Here is a 24,087-nt window from a genome sequence, read left to right on the forward strand (position 1 = left end):
AGCTTTGTTATCTTACATAAAACAAAGTTATGGCTGGATAAAAAGGCCTATAGCAGAAATGTTAAACTTGTTCTGCTCCATAGATGGGTGTATCGGGGTGAGAGCTGAACAGGTTAAACTACGAAGATGGCTTGAGGGTTCCTCAACTTTTCCTTCTGTCTAGTAACTCACAATAGAGGTCACGTCTTACGTCAAGGTCATCTTGTTAAATGTTTTACAGCCAGACATTTATAAATGAGTGCCGTGTCCTGTATGAATGTACTTTACTCTTTATATCCGTAATGGTGTTTACACAACAAGCTTTCCACTCTCTTCTCTGTTACCAAAACTCCGACACACCCCGTGACACCAGACTCCAACACTTCTGTCTATAATAAAAGGTCATACTGGATTATTGGGAGGATTTGTCCCTGAAATATCCCCGATATTCATAAATAATCCACTACAATAAAAATTCCTTCATTATTCCTTATGACCACTTCTGATGAGGACCTTTCCTTAAAATTCACACTTGAATTGGTAGGGTGTGTGTTAGCAAAACTAAATCACACACACATATATATATATATTTTTTTTTTAAGTACCCTTTCTTGTTGTGTATAAAAACTGCCGGTCCAGAGTTTTCCAAGACCGAAAGTTTTCCATACATACCAAAATGAATATATGATACAACCTCCTTTAGACGAATTTAAAGTGGTTGTAAATCCTTACATACGGTGCATCTGGACAGTATTGACAGCTCTTCACTTTTTCCATATTTTGTTATGTTACAGCGTTATTCCAAAATTAATTAAATTCATTATTTTCCTCAAAATTCTACAAACAATACCCCATAATAACAACGTGAAAAAAGTTTGCTTGAATTCTTTGCAAATTTATTTTAAAAAAAAAAAAAATCCCACGTACATAAGTATTCACAGCCTTTGACATGACACTCAAAATTGAGCTCAGGTGCCTCCTTGTTTCCACTGATCATCCTTGAGATGTTTCTACAACTTGATTGGAGTCCACCTGTGGTAAATTTAGTTGGTTGGACATGATTTGGAAAGGCACACACCTGTCTATATAAGGTCCCACAGTTAACAGTGCATGTCAGAGCACAAACCAAGCCATGAAGTACAAGGAATGGTTTGTCGACCTTCAAGATAGGATTGTATGGAGGCATAGATCTGGGGAAGGGTACAGAAAACTTTCTGGAGTATTGAAGGTCCCAGTGAGCACAGTGGCCTCCATCTTCCGTAAATGAAAGAAGTTTGGAACCACCAGGATGCTTCCTAGAGCGGGCCGCCCCGCCAAACGAAGGGCCTTAGGTCAGGGAGGTGACTAAGAATCCGATGGTCTGTATGGTACAGTGGCCAGACGGAAGCCACTCCTCATTATAAGGCATATGACAGCCTGCCTAGAGTTTGCCAAAAGGCACCTGAAGAACTCTCTGACCATGAGAAACAAAATTCTCTGGTATGATGAAACAAAGATTGAACTCTTCGGCCTAAATGGCAAGCGTCATGTCTGGAGGAAACCAGGCACCGCTCATCACCTGGCCAATACCATCCCTACAGTGAAGCATGGTGGTGGCAGCATCATGCTGTGGGGATGTTTTTCAATGGCAGGAACTGGATCGAGGGAAAGATGAATGCAGCAATGTACAGAGACATCCTTGATGAAGACCTGCTCCAGAGCACTCTGGACCTCAGACTGGGGAGAGAGTTCATCTTCCAACAGGACAATGACCCTAAGCACACAGCCAGGGCCACAGAACAACTCTGTGAATGTCCTTGAGTGGCCCAGCCAGAGCCAAGACTTGAACCCGATTGAACATCTCTGGAGTGATCTGAAAATGGCTGTGCACCGACGCTCCCCATCCAACTTGATGGAGCTTGAGAGGTCCTGCATTGAAGAATGGGAGAAACTTCCCAGAAATAAGTGTGCCAAACTTGTAGCATCATACTCAAAAAAGACTTGAGGCTGTAATTGGTGCCAAAGGAGCTTCAACAAAGTATTGAGCAAAGGCTGTGAATACTTCTGTACATGGGATTTTTGACGTTTTTTATTTTTAATAAATTTGCAAAGATTTCAAACAAACTTCTTTCAGGTTGTCATTATGGGGTATTGTTTGTAGAATTTTGAGGAAAATAATGAATTTAATCCATTTTGGAATAAGGCTGTAACATAACAAAATGTGCATGGAATCTTTGTATAAGGAAAAAAAAAAGAAAATTAAAGTGGAACTTCACTCTGCCAGTCAACATTGATTATTTTTAATCCTTATGCTTCTAGCATTAATAAATAGATAAGGAAGTATATCGTATTTACTTGTTTTAAACTTTTTTGTTTTTTGTTTTTTTTTACATTTCTTTAGTCACTTCCTGGTTTTCAGGCCTAGGCAAATGATGTCATACATCCCAGGAGTCTATAATCCCTGCATCTATAGCCACCAGCATCCTAACACTAACCTATCTAGCCCCGAAAAGAAAAAATCAGTATACACACCTTTTCTGCAGGCGATCCGACTCGATCTCTAGCGGCGGAAACTCTGATCCCACGCTGAGCTGTGTGGGCGGGTGCAAAGGAGACGTCCGATAACGGAAGTGCCATAGTAACTCTATGGGTGACGTCACTTCCCATTCATTTCACAGCCGTTGTCGGACGTGTACTCAGCAGAGCTTCTGCCACTGGAGATTGGGTCGGATTGCCTGTATAAAAGGTATGTATACTGAGTTTTTCTTTATAGGGCTAGAGAGGTTAGTGTTAGAATGTTGGTGGCTATAGATGCAGGGATTTTACTTTTTGCATGGACTTCCACTTTAAGTAACCCAGGAGTCTCCAGGAGGGGAGGAAGCACACTCTCCTGCATGCATGCCTGAGCTAAAGGCAGATGGATTCCAAGAAGTAAATGCTACATGAATCATTTGCTTTTACTCATAATGGCCATGGGCAGAAATGCTAAGGAGGCGTTTTTTTTAAGTGATTTCTAAATAAAATAAAGCATGGAGATATGGATGGATGTGGGAGTTTGCTTTGAATATTAAAAATTAATCAAATAGTGTTTTTGGTTTGTGGTGCTCAGATGCAGTAAAGATCCGCTTTAAAAAAAAAAACCTCTTAAATTTTGAACTTTCTATCACTTTCTGTCTTGATGACGATGATCACCAGTACAAATAGAGATGCTGATTCAGCTTAGCGGGGACACAGACAGCAAGAGAAACCTGACAGGGGTTCTAGTCCTTCCATATGCTATATAAAATGTAAGAAAATACACAATGTGCTTATTCTTGAAATTTAATTTGTTATGGACCATGACATTGGGGGTAACATGAGTTTACCCATTGCCCTAATGTTTTGTGCTAAAAGGTCCATCTTTCTTACTCCAGACAGTTGGGAGGTCTACACCAGTTATTCTCAACCAGGGTTCCATAGACCTTCAGGGTTTCCTCCTGAGGTTGCTGGGGATTCCTTGAAAGTAGTTTTGATCTCCCACCTACATTGACCACCAATGCACGGGGGGCAACTTTCTACAATTCTTTAAGTATGTAAACAGTAAAAAAGGGAGGACAGACCATATTGGCCCCATAAAGAATGAGGAAGGACATCTGGTTACAAAGGATGGGGAGATGGCAAAGGTATTGAATTTATTCTTCTCCTCAGTATTTGAGGGGTATGCCTATATATCAAGAATAATGTACAAGTGAATGTGAGAGATGACATCACTGAGGGAGCTAGTGAGGAGGTGGAATCCTTATGGGTAGAGCTCCAAAGGGATGAAGCTAAGGGGAAAATAATACTGGGAGTATGCTATAGGCCCCCTAACCTGAGGGAGGAAGTGGAGACGGATCTCCTATCACAAATTGGATTAGCAGCAAGGATGGGAAGTGTTATCATAATGAGGGATTTTAATTATCCAGACATAGACTGGGCGGAGGGAACCGCGCATTCATTTAAGGCTCGCCAGTTCCTTAATGTCTTGCAGGACAATTTTATGGGTCAGATGGTAGACGCACCAACTAGAAATAAAACATTACTGGATCTACTGATTACCAACAATACAGACCTGATCACAGATGTGGAAATACGGGGCAATTTAGGTAACAGCGATCACAGGTCAATTAGTTTCAGTATAAATCACACAAATAGGAAACATGAAGGGAACACAAAGACACTGAATTTCAAAAGAGCCTACTTCCCTAAACTACAAACCTTGCTAAAAGGCATAAATTGGGATAAAATATTAGATTAGGAACAAAGAATACGGAGGAGAGATGGGTTTGCTTTAAGAGCATATTAAATAAGGGCATTAGCCAATGTATCCCATTGGGTAATAAATTTAAAAGAACGAACAAAAATTCTGGATGGCTTAACTCCAATGTAAAAATGCATATAAAATCAAAGGAGAAGGCCTTCAAAAAATACAAGGTTGAGGGATCATCCTCAGCATTCAGACTTTATAAAGAATGCAATAAGAAATGTAAGGGTGCAATTAGGAGGAGAGCAAAAAAAATCCCAAGAAATTCTTTAAGTATGTAAACAGTAAAAAAGGGAGGACAGACCATATTGGCCCCATAAAGAATGAGGAAGGACATCTGGTTACAAAGGATGGGGAGATGGCAAAGGTATTGAATTTATTCTTCTCCTCAGTATTCACGAGTGAATCGGGGGGCTTCAGTAACCAAAACTGCAGTGTTTATTCTCATGACACAACACAGGAAGCACCTCCATGGTTAACAGAGGACGGAATTAAAATTAGACTTGAGAAACTTAACATTAATAAATCACCGGGACCAGATGGCTTGCATCCGAGGGTACTTAGGGAACTCAGTCTGGTGATTGCCAGACCGTTGTTCCTAATTTTTACAGACAGTCTATTGACTGGAATGGTACCAGCTGATTGGAGAAAAGCCAATGTAGCACCAATATTTAAAAAGGGCCCAAAAAACATCCCTGGGAATTACAAACCAGTTAGCCTAACATCAATAGTATGTAAACTCTTGGAGGGGATGATAAGGGACTATATACAAGATTTTAGTAGTAATAAGAATGATATCATTAGCAGTAATCAGCATGGATTCATGAAGAATCGTTCTTGCCAAACCAATCTATTAACCTTCTATGAGGAGGTGAGTTGCCATCTAGATAAAGGAAGGCCCGTAGACATGGTGTATCTGGATTTTGCAAAAGCATTTGACACAGTTCCCCATAAACGTTTACTGTACAAAATAAGGTCCGTTGGCATGGACCATAGGGTGAGTACATGGATTGAAAACTGGCTACAAGGGCGTGTTCAGAGGGTGGTGATAAATGGGGAGTACTCAGAATGGTCAGGGGTGGGTAGTGGGGTTCCCCAGGGTTCTGTGCTGGGACCAATCCTATTTAATTTGTTCATAAACAACCTGGAGGATGGGGTAAACAGTTCAATCTCTGTATTTGCAGACGATACTAAGCTAAGCAGGGCAATAACTTCTCCGCAAGATGTGGAAATCTTGCAAAAAGACCTGAACAAATTAACGGGGTGGGCGACTACATGGCAAATGAGGTTCAATGTAGAAAAATGTAAAATAATGCATTTGGGTGGCAAAAATATGAATGCAATCTATACACTGGGGGGAGAACCTCTGGGGGAATCTAGGATGGAAAAGGACCTGGGGGTCATAGTAGATGATAGGCTCAGCAATGGCATGCAATGCCAAGCTGCTGCTAATAAAGCAAACAGAATATTGGCATGCATTAAAAGGGGGATCAACTCCAGAGATAAAACGATAATTCTCCCGCTCTACAAGACTCTGGTCCAGCCGCACCTGGAGTATGCTGTCCAGTTCTGGGCACCAGTCCTCAGGAGGGATGTACTGGAAATGGAGCAAATACAAAGAAGGGCAACAAAGCTAATAAAGGGTCTGGAGGATCTTAGTTATGAGGAAAGGTTGCAAGCACTGAACTTATTCCCTCTGGAGAAGAGACGCTTGAGAGGGGATATGATTTCAATTTACAAATACTATACTGGTGACCCCACAATAGGGATAAAACTTTTTCGCAGAAGAGAGTTTAATAAGACTCGTGGCCACTCATTACAATTAGAAGAAAAGAGGTTTAACCTTAAACTACGTAGAGGGTTCTTTACTGTAAGAGCGGCAAGGATGTGGAATTCCCTTCCACAGGCGGTGGTCTCAGCGGGGAGCATTGATAGCTTCAAGAAACTATTAGATAATCACCTGAATGACCGCAACATACAGGGATATGTAATGAAATACTGACACATAAGCACACACATAGGTTGGACTTGATGGACTTGTGTCTTTTTTCAACCTCACCTACTATGTAACTATGTAACTATGTAACAAGCCTCCAATGCGTGGAACGCTTCTGAAATGTTGAACTTTCCATCACTTTCTGTCTTGATGACGATGGTCACCAGTACAAATTGACATCCTGATTCAGCTTAGTGGGGACACAGACAGCAACAGGAACCTAATAGAGGTTCTAGTCCTTCCAAAATCTATACAAAATAAAAAAAATACACAAAGTGCTCATTCTTGAAATTTAATTTGTTATGGACCATGCAATTGGGGGTGTAGCAAGAGTTTACCCATTGCCCTAATATTTTGTGCTAAAAGGTCCATCTTTCTTACTCCAGACAGTTGGGAGGTCTACACCAGTTATTCTCAACCAGGGTTCTATAGACCTTCAGGGTTCCTCCTGAGGTTGCTAGGGATTCCTTGAAAGTAGTTTTGATCTCCCACCTACATTGACCACCAATGCACGGGGGGCAACTTTCTACAAACCTCCAATGCGTGGAACTCTTCTAAAATTTTGAACTTTCCATCACTTTCTGTCTTGATGACGATGGTCACCAGTACAAATAGAGATCCTGATTCAGCTTAATGGGGACACGGACAGCAACAGGAACCTAATAGAGGTTCTAGCCATTCCAAAATCTATACAAAATTTTTAAAATACACAAAGTGCTCATTCTTGAAATTTAATTTGTTATGGACCATGCAATTGGGGGTGTAGCAAGAGTTTGCCCATTGCCCTAATATTTTATGCTAAAAGGTCCATCTTTCTTATTCCAGACAGTTGGAAGTTCTACATCAGTTATTCTCAACCAGGGATCCATAGACCTCTAGGGTTCCTCCTGAGATTGCTAGGGATTCCTTGAAAGTAGGTTTGATCTCCCACCTACATTGAGCACCAATGCATTGGGGGGTTTGTACAAACCTCCCATGCATGGAACGCTTCTACAATGACCACCAATGTTAGAGAACATCACCTGTCAAATTGCATTAAAAGTCGCTCCAATGTGAACGAGGGCGAGAGCAATGTTTTTGGTTAAACAAAGGACTCATAGTTGTATGAAAAAGATAAAAAGTTTGAATTTATATGTAAGAATCTACTCACGCAGCCTGGGGTTGGAAATGTAATCCCGGGACACTGCCATGGCATGTTCCTTGGCCCCCGCCAAGTCGGCATGGTTGACCCTGATCTCTACTTTGGTAGCCATTCTGGGATCCACAGGCACAGTGTCTGCAGAGCACGTCCTCTGCGTGTTTTATAGGGGGACGTGGTGTTGTGTATATATCTCCTCTCTCTGCCCATCCAGGTGAAACTCACCTACACCGGCCCATTCCCGGCTCACCTGCACAAAGCATTCCTGTGTGTACTGTAAACTGTCACAGCTCACTAACCTGCATGAAAACACCAACGGTTAACTCTACGAGTGCTGCCTCTTCCCTGGGTGTTTTCATTGTAGAACACTTGCAGACTTTTAGGCTGATGCCAGACAGGTAATTCCAAGACCATCTGTCTGACCCTATGGAATTGTTCTTTCTATTGCTGAGGCCATTTTCAATTCAGGCTGAAAGCGGACGTGAAACGGTGAACGAGGACGCACTGGACCCCTGCTGGGAGCCGAACATAGTGTGAAACCAGCCTTAATGTTTCAGAATTGTCATCTGATATCAGCCTTAACCACTTTTTACCCCCTTAATGACCAGGCCATTTTTTGCGATACGGCACTGCGTTACTTTAACTGACAATTGCGCGGTCGTGCAACGCTGTACCCAAATAAAACTGATGTCCTTTTTTTCCTACTAATAGAGCTTTCTTTTGATGGTATTTGCAGTGCTGGGACAAGGTCATCCAGTGCCCAGGGCGAAGATGCCAAACTGTACCCCCCTCCCCCTTTCCTTAGGGTTTGGGTCAAGGTGCCCCCCATCCCTGCAATAAACCATTGCTCCCAGGGCAGCCGCCCCTCCTGCCCCCCCCTTTTTCCCAGGCCTGGGTATTTGTTCACCTCTGCATTTTTTATCTTTTGCGCTATAAACAAAAAAAAAGACCGACAATTTTGAAAAAAAAAACACAACATTTTTTACTTTCTGCTATAAAAAATACCCAACAAAAAAATGTAAAAAATCACATTTCTTCATCAATTTAGGCCACTATGTCTTCTGCTACATGTTTTTTGGTAAAAAAAAATCCCAATAAGCGTATATTGATTGATTTGCGCACAAGTTACCGCGTGTACAAACTATGTGATATTTTAATGGAATTTTTATTTATTTATTTTTTTTACCAGTAATGGCGGCGATCAGCGATTTCTAGTGGGACTGCAACATTGAGGCGGACAAATCGGACACCTAGCTGACACTTTTGACACTTTTTTTGGGGACCAGTGACACTAATACAGTGATCAGTGCTAAAAATATGCACTGTCACTGTACTAATGACACTGGCAGGGAAGTGGTAGTAAACTGCAGCATTAAAAAAAAAAAAAAAAAAAAAACCCTGTAAGACAATGGCATAATATGCTAGTATGCATCGCTTACCTGTAGGCACAACTTTTAAAAAAAGACTTTACTACCACTTTAAAGCGGCATTAGCATTAAACCCAAAACTAAAACTGTAATATATTGCAGCTTACCAATCATTAGATGTGGTGGCTGCATCAGTTTTCTTTTCTTTGGCTTTTTTCTCCTCTGTTTTCACCTGGTGATATGGCCACAGTAACACACCTCCTGTATTAGATTGCCTCCACTCTGGATGAAGGAGCACAGGGGGCACCATTGGGGAGGAGGTGAGTGTTAGATGTACTAGCAGATTTAAATACACTAACAAATTGAAGCCAAACTCCAGTCACACTTTATAATCAGTTACAGCAAGCAGTTTTTTTTTCCTTTTGGAATAGAGGTTTACATGAATAAATAAAAGCTGGTTATTGTAAATTTATGTCCTTTTTTTCCCACAAGTAGAGCTTTTTTTTTGGTGGTATAAACAAAAAAAGACAGACAATTTTGAAAAAAAAAAAAACATTATCTTTTACTTTCTGCTATAAAACACATCCAATAAAAAAAATGTAAAAAATCAAATTTTTTCATCAGTTTAGGCCAATATGTATTCTGCTACATATTTTTGATGAAAAAACAAAAAAACAAAAAGTGTCTATTGATTGGTTTGCGCTAAAGTTATAGCGTCTACAAACTATGGGATAGATTTATGGAATTTGTATTCATTTATTTACTTATTACTAGTAACGGCGGTGATCAGCGATTTTTAGCAGGACTGTGACATTGCGGCGGAACAAATCGGACACCTAACTGACACTTTTTTGGGGACCAGTGACACTAATACAGTGATCAGTGTTAAAAATTTGCACTGTCACTGTACTAATGACACTGGCAGGGAAGGGGCTAGCATCAGGAGCGATCAAAGAGTTAAATGTGTCCCTAGGGGATGCTTCCTAACTGTGTGGGGGGAGGTGCTCTGACTGCTTTGCAGAAACACAAAATCTCCATCTTCCTCTCTCACAGAATGGCAGTCTGCCTTGTTTACATAGGCAGACCGCCGTTCTGCCTCTCCAGAGAATGATCAGCGGGTCCCGGCAGACATCACATGCATCTGACCACGCTGATTGGCTCCCACTGTGTCCAATCACAGCGGAAGCGGGTCGCTGATGGCGCGCGCGTGCGCCCCCAGGTCCTGTGCACAAAATCACGTACCTGTGCATGATTTTGTGCAGGGCCGCCCTGCCGCAGTATATCTGTGTGGGGTAGTCCATAAGCAGTTAAAGTAAAGCTAAACCCAAAATGCAAGGCATTCTCTGAATGGAACTCTTGCCAAGCAACTGACCTCCTGTGTTCAGAATACAGCGGGGCAGGTGCTCGGCACAGGATTTGGAAGCAAGTGGAGATCACTGGAGTAGCAGTACCTACCTTAGTGATTTCCAGCTTCCAGGGGCATCGCCAAGTATAGTATATACATAGTTACATTGGTCCAAGTTGGGCCATCGTAACTATGTAGATAATGTCCATACCTGTAATTCTTCTTTAACATCTCATGGTGGGTCATTAGTTTACTGTAGGGTCAAAACAGAAAGTTGGACACCAGTTACTTTAGTCCCTTTCTGCAGTTTATTCAACCAATAACTTGAAAAAGGTTAGGGGCACAGAATACCCCAAAACAGCAAACTTTCCAAGGCCTTCTAGTAGCAACTAAATTAATATTGGGCCTTTAAGAAGAGCCAGATAGGATACAATGACTCTTGGTGAGAGAGTAATGAGGTCTCCATCCAATGTCCATGTGGCCAAATGTCCATACCTGTAATTCTTCTTTAACATCTCATGGTTGGTCATTAGTTTACTGTGGGGTCAAAACAGAAAGTTGGACACCAGTTACTTTAGTCCTTTTCTGCAGTTTATTCAACCAATAACTTGGAGAAGGTTAGGGGCACAGAATACCCCAAAACAGCAAACTTTCCAAGGCCTTCTAGTAGCAGCTACGTTGATAGTGGGCCGTTAAGAAGAGCCAGATAGGATACAATGACTCTAGGTGAGAGAGTAATGAGGTCTCTGTCCAATGTCCATGTGGTCAGAGCTTCTTCCAAGCTCTCCTGGACACTCTTTTGTATAGCTGACTCATCTGGAGATGCCCTCCCTGGGTAGCCACACTCCTGTTTCTTTTATAGTTATAGAAGCTTCCTATGGGTTGCCACCAACCCATAGACCATAGACAAGTATGTCTTAACATTTTTTGTCCCAGGGGACCCCAAAAAATTATTTTCAGGCCTCAGGGAACCCCTGTAGAAACCAATTTATTGGGATTCAGGGGGAAAATTCAATTCACATCGATAGCCAAAGGGAAAAATGCCCCTCCCCCCCCCATTGTGGTCAGGATACCACTCTTTAAGACAGCTAAAAAGATCATTGGTGTTATGTGGCTAGCTGTGCCAGGTGGTGTTGGCTTCAGAAGTAGGTGGGCACCATCAAATGGGAGGTCAATCAGCAGGGATGAGCTCCCAGTTCAGTCCAAACATAAGTTTGAATAAATATCCTTTTGCAAGTTCTATCCTTTTGCAGGATATAGAATATATGTAAAACGTATAGATCCTTCAGGTTTGGTATGACTCTCAATGGAGAAAAAAATATCAAGAAAAAAAAAGTAACCCCCCCCCCCCTTTAAAAATCCATACCAGGCCCTTTTCTGAACATGCAACCTTCCTGGGCAGGAAATGGTGGGGACAAGCATGTGGCCCCCTCCCTCCTGAACCATACCAAGCCACATGCCCTTAACATGGGGGGTACCTTGCCAGGAAGGCTTCCCTGTCAATGCACCTAGCCCCGATGTTAATGAGGACAAGGGCCTCTTCCTCACAACTCTGGCCCAGTGGTTGTGGGGGTCTGCAGGGCTTACCAGAATCTGCTATCCATCTTTAACAATAAGAAACACCCAGGAACTGACCCCCTCCCCATGCAAATGAGTAAGGAATACATATTACTCCTACTCATTTACAAAAAAAGGGGGAAAGTAAATAAAAACAGACACACAGGGGTTGATTTACTAAAACTGGAGAGTGCAAAATCTGATGCAGCTGTGCATGGTAGTCAATCAGCTTCCAGATTTTTTTTTTCTTTTTGTCAAAGCTTAATTGAACAAGCTGAAGTGTATGATTGGCTACCATGCACAGCTGCATCAGATTTTGCACTCTCCAGTTTTAGTAAATCAACCCCACAGTCTCTTTGCAGCCACTTCCTTTCTCTATGCTTCTAGTCCAGTCTAGTTTAGTCTAGGATTTCTCAGGGTGGGTTTCCCGAAGGTGACAACAATGGATCAAACCAGGTCGATCATTTTGAAACAGACTCTTGTAGACCATGAGACAGGGTGACAACACAGGAGCACAATTTGGAGACAGGTACAGAGCATTGTCACTCTATCATAGGAAATACCCAAACAAGGACCTTCATGACAGGATCACCAGGGAATCTTTTTTTAAAAAGCTGAAGATTAAAAAAAAAAAAATGATATGACAAGTTAAAGTGGTTGGAAACTCTTTTTGGTGACTTTTACCTATAGGTAAGCCTAGAATAAGAGGGGGGGGGAATATCACCGCTCTGAAGAGGTCTGTGAGGAACAAACATTTTCTCCATGCTGGAAGTAACAGGTGCCGGCAATGCTGGTAATTGAGAGGTAAACGAAAAATCCTGGACAGCCGCACTCAAAAGTAATCTTCGATCTTTATTTAAGTATGATCATAAAAATACATGCCACAGCATCACCAAGCAGGAAAGCTGATGCGTTTCACACTGTAGTCAGTGCTTAATCATAGCATAGATGCTTCTGATGTTGTCTCTGGTTCATTAGGGTCTTGACATAAGGAATGCAACAGTTGTAGCCCATGTCCTGGATACGTCTGTGTGTGGTGGCTCTTGAAGCACTGACTATCCATAGTCCACTCCTTGTAAATCTCCCCCAAATTGAATGGCCTTTGCTTCACAATCCTCTCAGGGCTGCGGTTATCCCTGTTACTTGTGCATCTTTTTCTACCACACTTTTTCTTTCCACTCAACTTTCCATTAATATGCTTGGATACAGCACTCTGTGAACAGCCAAATTCTTTAGCAATGACCTTTTGTGACTTGCCCTCCTTGTGGAGGTTGTCAATGACTGTCTTTTGGACAACTGCCAAGTCAGCAGTCTTCCCCATGATTGTGTAACCTACTGAACCAGACTGAGAGACCATTTAAAGTGGTTGTAAACCCTTTTGTCTGTCTTTTATCTATAGGAAAGCCTAGAATAAGGCTTACCTATAGGTAGTGGAAATATCTTCTAAACGTGCGCCGTTTAGGAGATGTTTCACTTGCAGTGCGCCAATGTCATCATCAGCGCATGCGCTGTGAAGAAACGGATCATTGCCCCGTTTCTTACCCCAGCGCGTGACCTCACGCGACTCTGGCCAGTCACAGAGCCGGAGTCCGTGGCCCCAGAAGGAAGCAGGGCGAAGATGGACGCGGCCTGTTCAGGGGACAGCGCTAGCTTCGTGTGCAGGTAAGTGTCATATAATGGGCTAGTATGCGATGCATACTAGCTCATTATGCTTTTCATTTGCAGGCCTTGGAGTTTACTTCCTCTTTAACCGCTTGCCGACCAGCCGACGCAGTTGTACTGCAGCAACATGGCTCGGCTGCGTGAATCACCGTTATGTTACGTCGCTTTTTTGGCCACTAGGGGCGTGTGCCCACTGCTCGCCCCCAGAGCCGATGCGAGTGCCTGGCGGTCGCGATGACCGCCGGGCTCCCGCGATCGCTCGTGACATGGCGAGAACCGGAATCTCTGTGTGTAAACACACAGATCCCAGTTCTCTGAGGGGAGAAGAGACTGATCGTCTGTTCATACAATGTATGAACACCGATCTATCGCTTCCTCTAGCTAGTCCCCTCCCCCCTTCAGTTAGAACACAGAGAGGGAACAAAGTTAACCCCTTGATCGCCCCCTAGTGTTAACCCCTTCCCTGCCAGTGACATTTTTACAGTAATCAATGCATTTTTATAGCACTGATCGCTGTATAAATACCAATGGTCCCAAAAATGTGTCAAAATTGTCCGATGTGTCCGCCATAATGTCGCAGTCACAATAAAAATCGCAGATCGCCACCATTACTAGTAAAAAAAAAATAGTAATAATAAAAATGCTATAAATCTATCCCCTATTTTGTACACGCTATAACTTTTGCGCAAATCAATCAATATACGCTTATTGCGATTTTTTTACCAAAAATATGTAGAAGAATACATAATGGCCTAAACTAAGAAAAAAATTTGTCTTAAAAAAAAAAAAATTGGATATTTATTATAGCAAAAAGTAAAAAATATTGTGTTTTTTTCAAACTTGTCACTCTTCTTTTGTTTATAGCGCAAAAAATAAAAACCGCAGCGGTCATCAAATACCACCAAAAGAAAGCTCTATTTGTGGGAAAAAAAGGACATCAATTTTGTTTGGGTACAACATCGCATGACTGCGCAATTGTCAGTTAAAGCGGCGCAGTGTTGAATTGCAAAAAATGCTCTGGTCATTCAGCAGCCAAATCTTCAGGGGCTGAAGTGGTTAAGGGGATGGTTTACTAAAACTGGAGAGTGTAAAATCTGGTGCAGCTGTACATGGTAGCCAATCGGCTTCTAACATCAGCTTGTTCAATTAAGCTTGGACAATAAAACCTGGTAGCTGATTGGTTTCTATGCAGAGCTGCACCAGACTTTTCACTTTTCAGTTTTAGTAAATCAACCTCTAAAGATGCTATGAGATTTTAGTAATTGGGTTTCCATGTACTTTAACATTTGTGAAAGTGAAAGTCAGAGAAGGGCTGTTTTCATGGAACAGATGACAATATTTGTAGTGATAACAGTGGGAGGCGCGTCTGACGGAACTGATTTATTGTTGCAGCAATTCTTGTAGAGTGACGGAACCTGTTCTGATGAGCGGGGGAAGGGTGATACCTGCCTATCTTCATCATTGTCCTTGGGCTAAAACTGGAAATGTTTGAAGCAATTCAGTTAAAAGGTGACTTCAATATTCAACAAATGCTCTTTGGCTACAGAGGGCGAACCCACACAACTGTCTTTTTTTTTTTTTGCTTAGTCTGTCAAAAAAAATGTCAAAAATGTCTCCCTTTTGCTTGCAAACAAAAATATTAACTATTGATCGATAGGGTGTTTATTTTTTCTTTTAACAATCGTAGTGCTTTTAGCCCGTAGGAATGCAATGCCGAAAATGGCGTGCGCGAGTCACCAGGAGTATAAGCATATTTTTAACCGATTCATGGCCGCGCTTTAGCCGAAAGATGGCTACAGAGTGGGCTTAAAATTCCGGAAGGGCGTTTATGTATGTCCTCACGTGCTCGTGGTGCGCGGGCAGCATGCTCTGTGATCACAGAGTCCTTGGGACTCCACTGATCACAGATCGGACTAAAGGGCTGATCCCGGCCCTTTACCATGTGATCAGCTGTCAGCCAATGACAGCTGATCACGTGATGTAAACAGAAGCCGGTAATCGGCATTTTTTTCCCTCAAGCTGACTGCTAACCAGTGCCCACCAGTGCCACCTATCAGTGTCCACCAGTGCCACCTATCAGTGCCCATCAGGGCTGCCAATCAGTGTTTATCAGTGCCTCATTCTCAGTGCCACCTATCAGTGCCACCTTTCCGTGCTGCCTACCAAAGCCACCTACCAGTGCCTATCAGTGCCCATCAGTGCCACCTTTCAGTGCAGCCTCATCAGTGCCTCCTGATCAGTGCCCACCAGTGCTGCCTCATCAGTGCCACCTATCAGTGCCCATCAGTGCAGCCTCATCAGCGCACATCTATAAAGGAGAAAAAGTACCCGTTTGCAAAATTTTATAAGAAACTATAAAAACTGTTTTGTTTTTTTTTTTGTTTCAAAATTTTCAGCCATTTTTTTTGTTTTCTCTCCTCTGGCCTCCAATGCAGTCAAACAGGCACAAAATGGGAGAAAAGAGCACTACCAATGCCACATCCGGAATATAGGGACACAGGGAGGGGTACTAATTAAAGTAACCAAAGTCTGACTTTATAGGCATGAAAACAATGGAGAAGTATCAAAGAGAAATGTTCATAACATTTATTGAAAAAAGTACATAGCATAAACATAGTGTTCAAAGAGATAAAAAACATGGAAAGCAATACAGTAAGTACAATAAGCCCTTGTGTGTCTATGCGTTTCGCCGTGAGGCTTCATCAGGACACGATCAAGGTTCAGAGACGTAACAAAAGAAAGGAAAGAGCAAGTCTCACTATCTGAAATGAGATACATTCCAATTAAAAGAAATGTTGCACAATCATATTACAACATGTTGCATTAAAAGGCATGTGCTAGAACATCCAAGAAGATTCTGGGGGAACAGTAAAATGGCATAAAAAGGCAAAAAAGAAAAAGGTACCTTTGAAATGGTTAGGCCTCATCACAGTTGTGCCCCCACTACAGTTCTGTCTGATTGGCTGTTATCCTGGCTGGTAACATTCAGGTAAACAGTGCGGCGGAAATTCTGGCGGAAATACCCAATAGGATGTCCGGAGTCGGTCACATTTGGTGGCAGCAGTGGAATGCTTCCTGCAGTCTGGGACATCCAAACCTCCACCTGGATCCAAGCTCCGGATAGCAGGAGTGGAGAGGTACAGATACCAGCCGCCATGGAAGAGGAATTCGGAAGGAGGTTGCGAGAGACACAGATACAGCACAGGGGACCAGTATCAGAGCAGGTCCTGCTGGTATGGTATGATTCTGTCCGCTGGGAACTCTGGAAGGAAGTGCTAGCCCGTGAGCAGCGACACCAGGGAAAAATTCTCTCCTCCTTCCAGGAAAGGTTTCCCAGTTCTCTCCAAAAGCCCCTGTCCCGGCTAGGTCTGTCACAACGATATCCTCGTCCCTTCCGGTTTCCAGGGTCACAGAGAGGGAGGAACAACATCAGTTCCTCTTACGCAAGACAGTGGCGCCATCACCGCGTTCCTGGGCTCCACGATCCAACGGCAGAGCCCGGGAAAGGGATTCCACCACCCCCTTCTGCCACCTGCAGAAGTGACTGAGTGACTGTTAAGGCCATTTGAATCACTTCTGCTGAACAGGTGCAAATCTTGATACCGGGATGATCAACCTAGGAACACCAATGGACATCCTATGATATTGAAGTGGTGGTTAAAGTGGAGTTTCATTCTAGAAATTTTTATTTTACAGTCCACAGCTACAAATAATTTAGCTGCTGACTTTTAATATAAGGACACTTACCTGTCCAGGGATCCCACGATGTAGGCACCCCAAGCCGATTCGTCAATCGACCTCGGGTGGCGGTGCCGGAATTGTAAGTAAGGGAAACCAGCAGTGAAGCCTTCAGACTTAACATCTGGTTTCCTACTGCACAGGTGCGAGTCACACTGCACTTTCTGAATAGTCCCGCCATCTTCTGGGACCTGTGTGTGTGTCCCAGAAGGCAGCAGGGGGTAGGAGGAGGGGTAAATGCTTGGAGATCCCCGCAGCGATCTTACCCAGACGTGGAAGCGAGCACCTGTCAAAACCAGGTACCCGCCCTCTTTCCCCAAAATAGCCAAGTGGAGGGGGGGAGGGTGTGAACAAGCATAGCTTCTCCTTTTGGGTGGAGCTCCGCTTTAAAGTATTAAAGAGAAAACTTTTTTTTTTTTAATTTGAATAGAGTGGAGTGGATTAGAACCCCTGTCAGGTTTATTATTGATGTCGGTCTCCACATTAGGGAGATTCATCCTCTCCATTTGTCTTGTTTACCATTATCACTGAAGTAAAGGGAAATCACAAGTTTTGGGTAGTCACCAGAACAGGAATAGAACAGAAAATCTTCCAATGGGGACAGTAGTCATGGTGACAACCAGGGATTCCATCACTTTGAAGGGATTTCTTCTCACTTCCGGTTTGGCTATGGGACAGGAAGTGAAGGGAAATCTCTCCAATGGGAAACAGATGGAAAAAAAACCTGAGAGGGCTTATAACCCTCCCTTACATTATCCGAAATGAAAAAAAAAATTGCCTTTATTTCAACTTTAGGTTATACCTTTTATTGACTAACCTAATGTATTAAAGACACAAGTTTCCCAAGGAGCCTTTCACAGTTGACCACCTGCTCCTCCTCAGCAAACTACACTCCCTTGGCCCTTGTGATTCTTCTTTACCCTGGTTCTCCTCCTACCTATCTCAGCTCACTTTTAGCGTCACTTACAACTCCATCTCCTCCGCTCCTCTTTCTGTTGGGGTACAGCAAGGCTCCGTCCTTGGGCCCCTCCTATTCTCTCTATACCTCTTCCCTGGGCCAGTTGATAACTTCCCATGGCTTCCAATATCACCTCTACGCCGATGACACCCAGATCTATCTCTCCACTCCTCAACTCACCAACTAGATCTCCTCACGGATCACAAACTTACTGAATGACATATCGGTATGGATGTCACACCACTTTTTCAAACTCAATCTTTCTAAAACTGAGCTTGTTATATTTCCTCCTTCCCCGTCCCCCCACCCCCGCCATGACTTTACCATTAAGATCAACAACACAACCATGACTTTACCATTAAGATCAACGGCACAAGCATAGGTCCCTCCACACATGTCAGGGTCCTGGGTGTAATCCTTGACTCTGACCTCTCCTTCAGCCCCCACATCCAATCACTGGCTAAATCCTGCCGCCTTAAGCTCCGCAACATCTCCAGAATTCGCCCCTTCCTGACTAATGACACCACAAAGCAACTTATTCACTCCTTGATTATTTCTCGCCTCGACTACTGCAACTCTCTTCTTAATGGCCTACCCTTATGCAGGCTATCCCCCCCTTCAGTCTATTATGAATGCTGCTGCTAGACTAATACACCTCACTAACCGATTCGTGACTGCTGCCCCTCTCTGCCAATCCCTTCACTGGCTTCCCCTACCCCATCATATAAAATTCAAAATGCTAACCACAGCATACAAGGCCATCCACAACATTGCCCCCAGCTACATCACCAACCTCATCTGCAGATATCACCCTCATCATTCCCTCCACTCCTCCCAGGACCTCCTGCTCTCTAGCTCCCTTGTTACCTCCTCTCATGCTCACCTCCAGGACTTCTTCAGAGCCTCTCCCATCCTCTGGAATTCCCTGCCCTGGTATATCCGATCAGCCCCTAACCTGTCCACCTTTAGGAGATCCCTGAAAACTAACTAATTCAGGGAAGCCTATCCCACACCCACCTAAGAACCGTACCGGAGCCAACCCCATCAAATCACCCCCCCCCCCAGCTCTTACCTGTTGTACCACCACCCCCTCCCTTTAGCATGTAAGCTCCATGAGCAGGGCCCTCCTGTCCCTTCTGTATTGAACTGTATTGTAATTGTACTGTCCCCCCTCTACATTGTAAAGCGATGTGCAAACTGTTGGGTGCTATATAAATCATGTATAATAATAATAGCCGTCCTCCACTTTTGTGACATCTGTGGTTGTTCAGTTGTTCCTTTGTGGACTCATGTTGGATCTATGGGTGGCCAGATGAAATCAGACTTGCATCCGTTTACAGTAGGCTACCTCAGATACATCATTTTTAAGGTGTGGCAAAACAGACTGCCTTACATAGAGTTTCCGAAAAAAATAGAAACTGACAGGTGAACCTAATCGGAAAGCCTACAATGAAAGGACCTTTTTCAGGCTGTTCCGTTTCAAATGCCACTTTATGCATTAGCTTACCTCCCTAAACCCAATCTGTCCAGACTGTATGGTCATTTGCTGGCACAATCCACAAACAGCTTAAAGAGGAACTGCAGTCTGCTCACATAATTTGTAATAAAAACATCTTTGAAGCTTCCCTCCAACCACTTTGCATATTATTTTATATCTACTATGATTCTGTACTTGCCAAATATGCTGAAGAAATCTCCCTCCACTAAGTCTGGCTGCAACCATTTTAACTGTGGGCAGCTGAAGCTGCTGCCTGTTCACTTCCTGGATTTACACAGACACACAACGGCACACCTCCAGCTCTGCAGCCTGCAGCTTTAATTGGCCCTCTTATGACTCATCCCCCCTCCCTTCCTGGCAAACTCTCACAAGAATGAGAGTGAGAGAGAGCTGTACATGATGTCATAAGCCTAGGCTAATGACCAGACAAGAAAAAGGAAGTGGGCTGTATAAGGTATTTACTGGCAGAAAAAAAAATGTTTTACTATCCAAAATTAAAACAACAAGGGCAGAAGATTTAATAGATGGAAAGAGTGGCTTTGGTTGGTCAGCACTGTCACATATATGGTCTCACTGAATTGGATTTTCTTCCAAAAATAAAGAAAATGTTGTTGCTCGGATGCCTCAGTAAATAATAACTCCGCCAAACCGGTTGCACTGGCAGCTGGTACAAACAAACAGATCGCTGCTCCAGGTGAGTATGATGTAGCACCCTCTACCTAGGTAGGTGCCAGAGGTGAGCTTTTTGGTGAGTGCAGGTAAATTAGGGCAAGCCGAGCTGGAAGCTAGGCCTGTTTGTTTTGATCTGTGTGGGCTGGGAGTGGCTCAGAGTAGGCTGGTGAATCACAAATAGCTCCCAACTGTCCCTGATTTCAAGGGATTGTCCCTGATTTGGGGCAATGTCCCTCTGTCCCTCATTCCTCCTAACTTGTCCCTCATTTTGGTCTGATCTATAAAGTTGTATATAAAATGCACTTTTTATCTATCAAAAAGTGTTTTCCAGCACTAAAACTTTCATCTGGTTTCTAAATTGCTGCATTTGTAAATTCCAAAAGCCAGTATAAAGGAATAGTAGTGGTAAAAAAAAGCACTCGTGGGTTTAACCAATCTTGGTTTTTTGTGCAATTCTCCTTTAAGGGGCGTGGCCAGGGGTGTGTCCTATGCCTGCATACTTTTGCTAATAGGTGTCTATCATTCCCATCTCAAAAAGTTGGGAGGTATGCTCACAGACAGCATCACTTCTCGGTTACCTCCCTCTGGCTTTTAGAGGATTCTAGAAGGGGGGAGGGGAAGAGAGGTGGAGCTGCATGGGGTGTTCTAAGGAGCCCTGACCAATTCCCAACTTGGATTGGCAGGGGGCAGGCCTCCTTAAATACCTAGAGTCGGCCCAGCTGGAGGGAGTTGTTGTTGGAAGAACTGAGGATGAAGTGCTAGGCTGTCAGGGCTTTTGATGGCTCCCCCCATTGTGGGGGGGTGACTTTGGGCCTGGGACTTGTGTGCAAGAAGGATCCCATCAAGACCACATGAAGGATCTCGACAGGAGGCACAGAGAGGGGTCAGAGAGGACAGCAGGAGCTAATGCTGCTGGGCAAGTCTTCACGAGGGGTGTGTGTGCAGCCTGGAGGGCTGGTGAGTGACATGTGCTATCGGGAGTACTGGAGAGGCATGCTAGAGAGGATTGAGAGGGAACAGTCAGAGCTGGGTGGGGAACCAGTGAGGATTGCAATGTCACAGGCAAGTGGAGTCGGGCAGCTGCAGCCTGGAGGGCTGGCAGGGCCTGAAGAGGGATTGCTGGAAGCAGTAGTCCCCCATAGGACAGCTAGCACTAAAGACTTTCTATTTTTGCTACACAAAAAGGGACCCGCGATCCCTACCTACAAATGGTGACTTCTAGGGCCTGACTGAGTCAATTTTGGGCCTAACCATGTGCTAGCTGTGCCTGGAGTCAAGTGTTGTGCAGGAGGAGTTTGAAGAAGTGTCTTGTACAAAGAGTGTACATAGTTCTGTCCCAAATTGACTGTTCTATAATTCCACTGGGAACCCTATATATTCCCATCCCTATCCAAGTTAAAATCCCTCAATAAAAATACAAAAACAAGCAAATGGACTGTTCATTGACTCAAGGTGATTGGGAAGTAAATGCCAGGCTGGGCAGGGTGACAGGTGGACCACAGCTTTCAGAAGCCCCTACGAGGGTACTGCTACAATGATAATCCACCAGAAAAGAAGGGCTGGGTGCTAGCTCTGGCTTGCAACCATAAACATGTAGACCAAGTAGAAAAATAAGCTGCACACCAACATCCGTCCAACAGGTTTATTGAAAGACTGCCACCAGGACTATGGCAACGGACCAAGGGGTTACGACGTTTCACACATACATTGTGCTTCTTCAAAACCCCAAAAACAAAGGGTTTTGAAGAAGAACAATGTGTGTTTTAAACATTGTCACTCCTTGGTCCGTTGTCATAGTCCTGGTCGCAGTCCTTCAATAAACCCATTGGACGGATGTCAGTGTACAGCTTATTTTTTACTTGGTCTCCTGGTAACAAGTGCTAGTCGGGATAGATGCTGGCCCCTCAGACTCAGTGTAGACTACAGAAAAATGGCGCCTGTCTGCGATCAGAACCAGAAGAGTGTGAACAAATTGTAAAATCCAAGTATAGGTATAAATTACTTCAGCTCTCATCCCCCACCCGTGGGAGAATCCCCTAACACTTTTTGACCATTTGGGGCTTAATCGTACTGGCCAATTACGATTAAGCCCCACATGGATGAAACGCGTCTCTCATGGGTGGAAGACTCATGGGAGAGTCTCTCATGGGTGGAAGACTCTCATGGGAGAGTCTTCTCATGGTTGGAAGACTCTCAAGGGAGAGCCTCTCATGGGTGAAACATGAGAGCTAAAGCCATTTACACCTAGATTTTGATTTACTGGTTTGTTCACATTGTTTTGATCCTAAATGTGGACAGGAGCCATTTTTCTGTAGTCTTCTTACACGGGGCTGCATATGTGTGTACCTGTGTTTGTGCTGCACAGCTCACTCTCAGCACTGAGATCAAGATGTCAGTGACAGCTCTGGGTCCCATACTTAAGATCAGTAGCTGGGAGAAACGGTTGTTAATCACATGATCACTTGCTCGTGTGTTCTTTCTTACAGTATATCTTTTTCTCCTTCTTATGCCCCGTACACACGGTCGGACTTTGTTCGGACATTCCGACAACAAAATCCTAGGATTTTTTACGACGGATGTTGGCTCAAACTTGTCTTGCATATACACGGTCACACAAAAAAAATCCGATCGTTCTAAACGCGGTGACGTAAAACACGTACGTCGGGACTATAAATGGGGCAGTGGCCAATAGCTTTCATCTCTTTATTTATTCTGAGCATGCGTGGCACTTTGTCCGTCGGATTTGTGTACACACGATCGGAATTTCCGACAACGGATTTTGTTTTCGGAAAATTTTATAGCAAGCTCTCAAACTTTGTGTGTCGGAAAATCCGATGGAAAATGTGTGATGGAGCCTACACACGGTCAGAATTTCCGACAACAAGGTCCTATCACACATTTTCCATCGGAATGTGTACGGGGCATTACTGTGAGGGCCCAGATATAAAAAAAACAAATAAGTAATAAAAAAAGATAAAATAGCTAGATCAGGGTTTGATCTTGGTCAGGGTCAGGGTTGAGGTCAATGGTCAGGGTCAGTGTGTCTTAGGTAGGCAAAAGCTTTTTCATTTAGTGTTGGTGTTTTTTTAGGTAGGATAAAAAAAAGCAAAATCTGCACTATTATTTCTGGGCTGTACTACGGGTACAACCAACAACTAACATACACATATGTGGTATCACTGCGATCGTCCAAAGCAGGAGAATTTATTTTGGATTGTTCTTTGGTGGTAGGTGTTCTTTGGAGATATTTTTTCACTATTTTGGGCCTGCTTCATAACAAATAAATTCACGGGATATCCATTACTGTTTACCACCAAATGAAGGTCCAATTTTTCCTGAAAAACAAGGTATAATTCACCTGGATACACAAATTAGTCGCATTGAAATGTACAGTTTTACTGACTCGGGGAAGGGAGCCAAACTAATGGGGGGGAAGCTGTACTGGGGGTGGGGGTCAGTACTGAAATAGCTGTACAGGAGGGAGAGATATGTACTGGAGAAGGGGGTGCTGTACTAAGAGGAGACCTGTACTAAGAGTGGGGGGATCTGTACTGGGGGGGTAATTTGGAGGGATGCTGTACTGGGGGTGGGGGTCAGTACTGGAATAGCTGTACAGGAGGGAGAGATATGTACTGGAGAAGGGGGTGCTGTACTAAGAGGAGACCTGTACTAAGAGTGGGGGATCTGTACTGGGGGGGGGGATTTGGGGGGATGCTGTAATGGGGGTGGGGGTCAGTACTGGAATAGCTGTAGAGGAGGGAGAGATATGTAATGGAGAAGAGGGTGCTGTACTGCGAAGAGATCTGTACTAAGGGGAGAAAGATCTATATTGGGGGGGGGGGGGGATCTGTACTAGGAGGAGAACTCTATACTGGTAGGGGAGCTGTACTAAGGGGAAATCTGTACTAGGGGGAAG

At 43.7% G+C, this 24,087-nt stretch overlaps 1 protein-coding gene across 1 annotated transcript in view; it reads right to left on the reverse strand.

Annotated features, from left to right (window-relative positions):
- The window catches only part of ATP6V1B1 (ATPase H+ transporting V1 subunit B1), a 145,191-nt gene extending 137,619 nt beyond the window's left edge, over nucleotides 1–7,572 (reverse strand). The window contains exon 1 of the mRNA XM_073611041.1: nucleotides 7,387–7,572. Coding sequence (XP_073467142.1) covers nucleotides 7,387–7,489 — 103 coding nt within the window. The 5' untranslated portion in view covers nucleotides 7,490–7,572. The remainder of the gene's footprint in view (nucleotides 1–7,386) is intronic.
- Between the last annotated feature and the right edge of the window lie 16,515 nt (nucleotides 7,573–24,087).

The sequence above is a fragment of the Aquarana catesbeiana genome, linkage group LG01, assembly GCF_042186555.1.
Source record: "Aquarana catesbeiana isolate 2022-GZ linkage group LG01, ASM4218655v1, whole genome shotgun sequence".
Classification (NCBI taxonomy): Eukaryota; Metazoa; Chordata; class Amphibia; order Anura; family Ranidae; genus Aquarana; species Aquarana catesbeiana.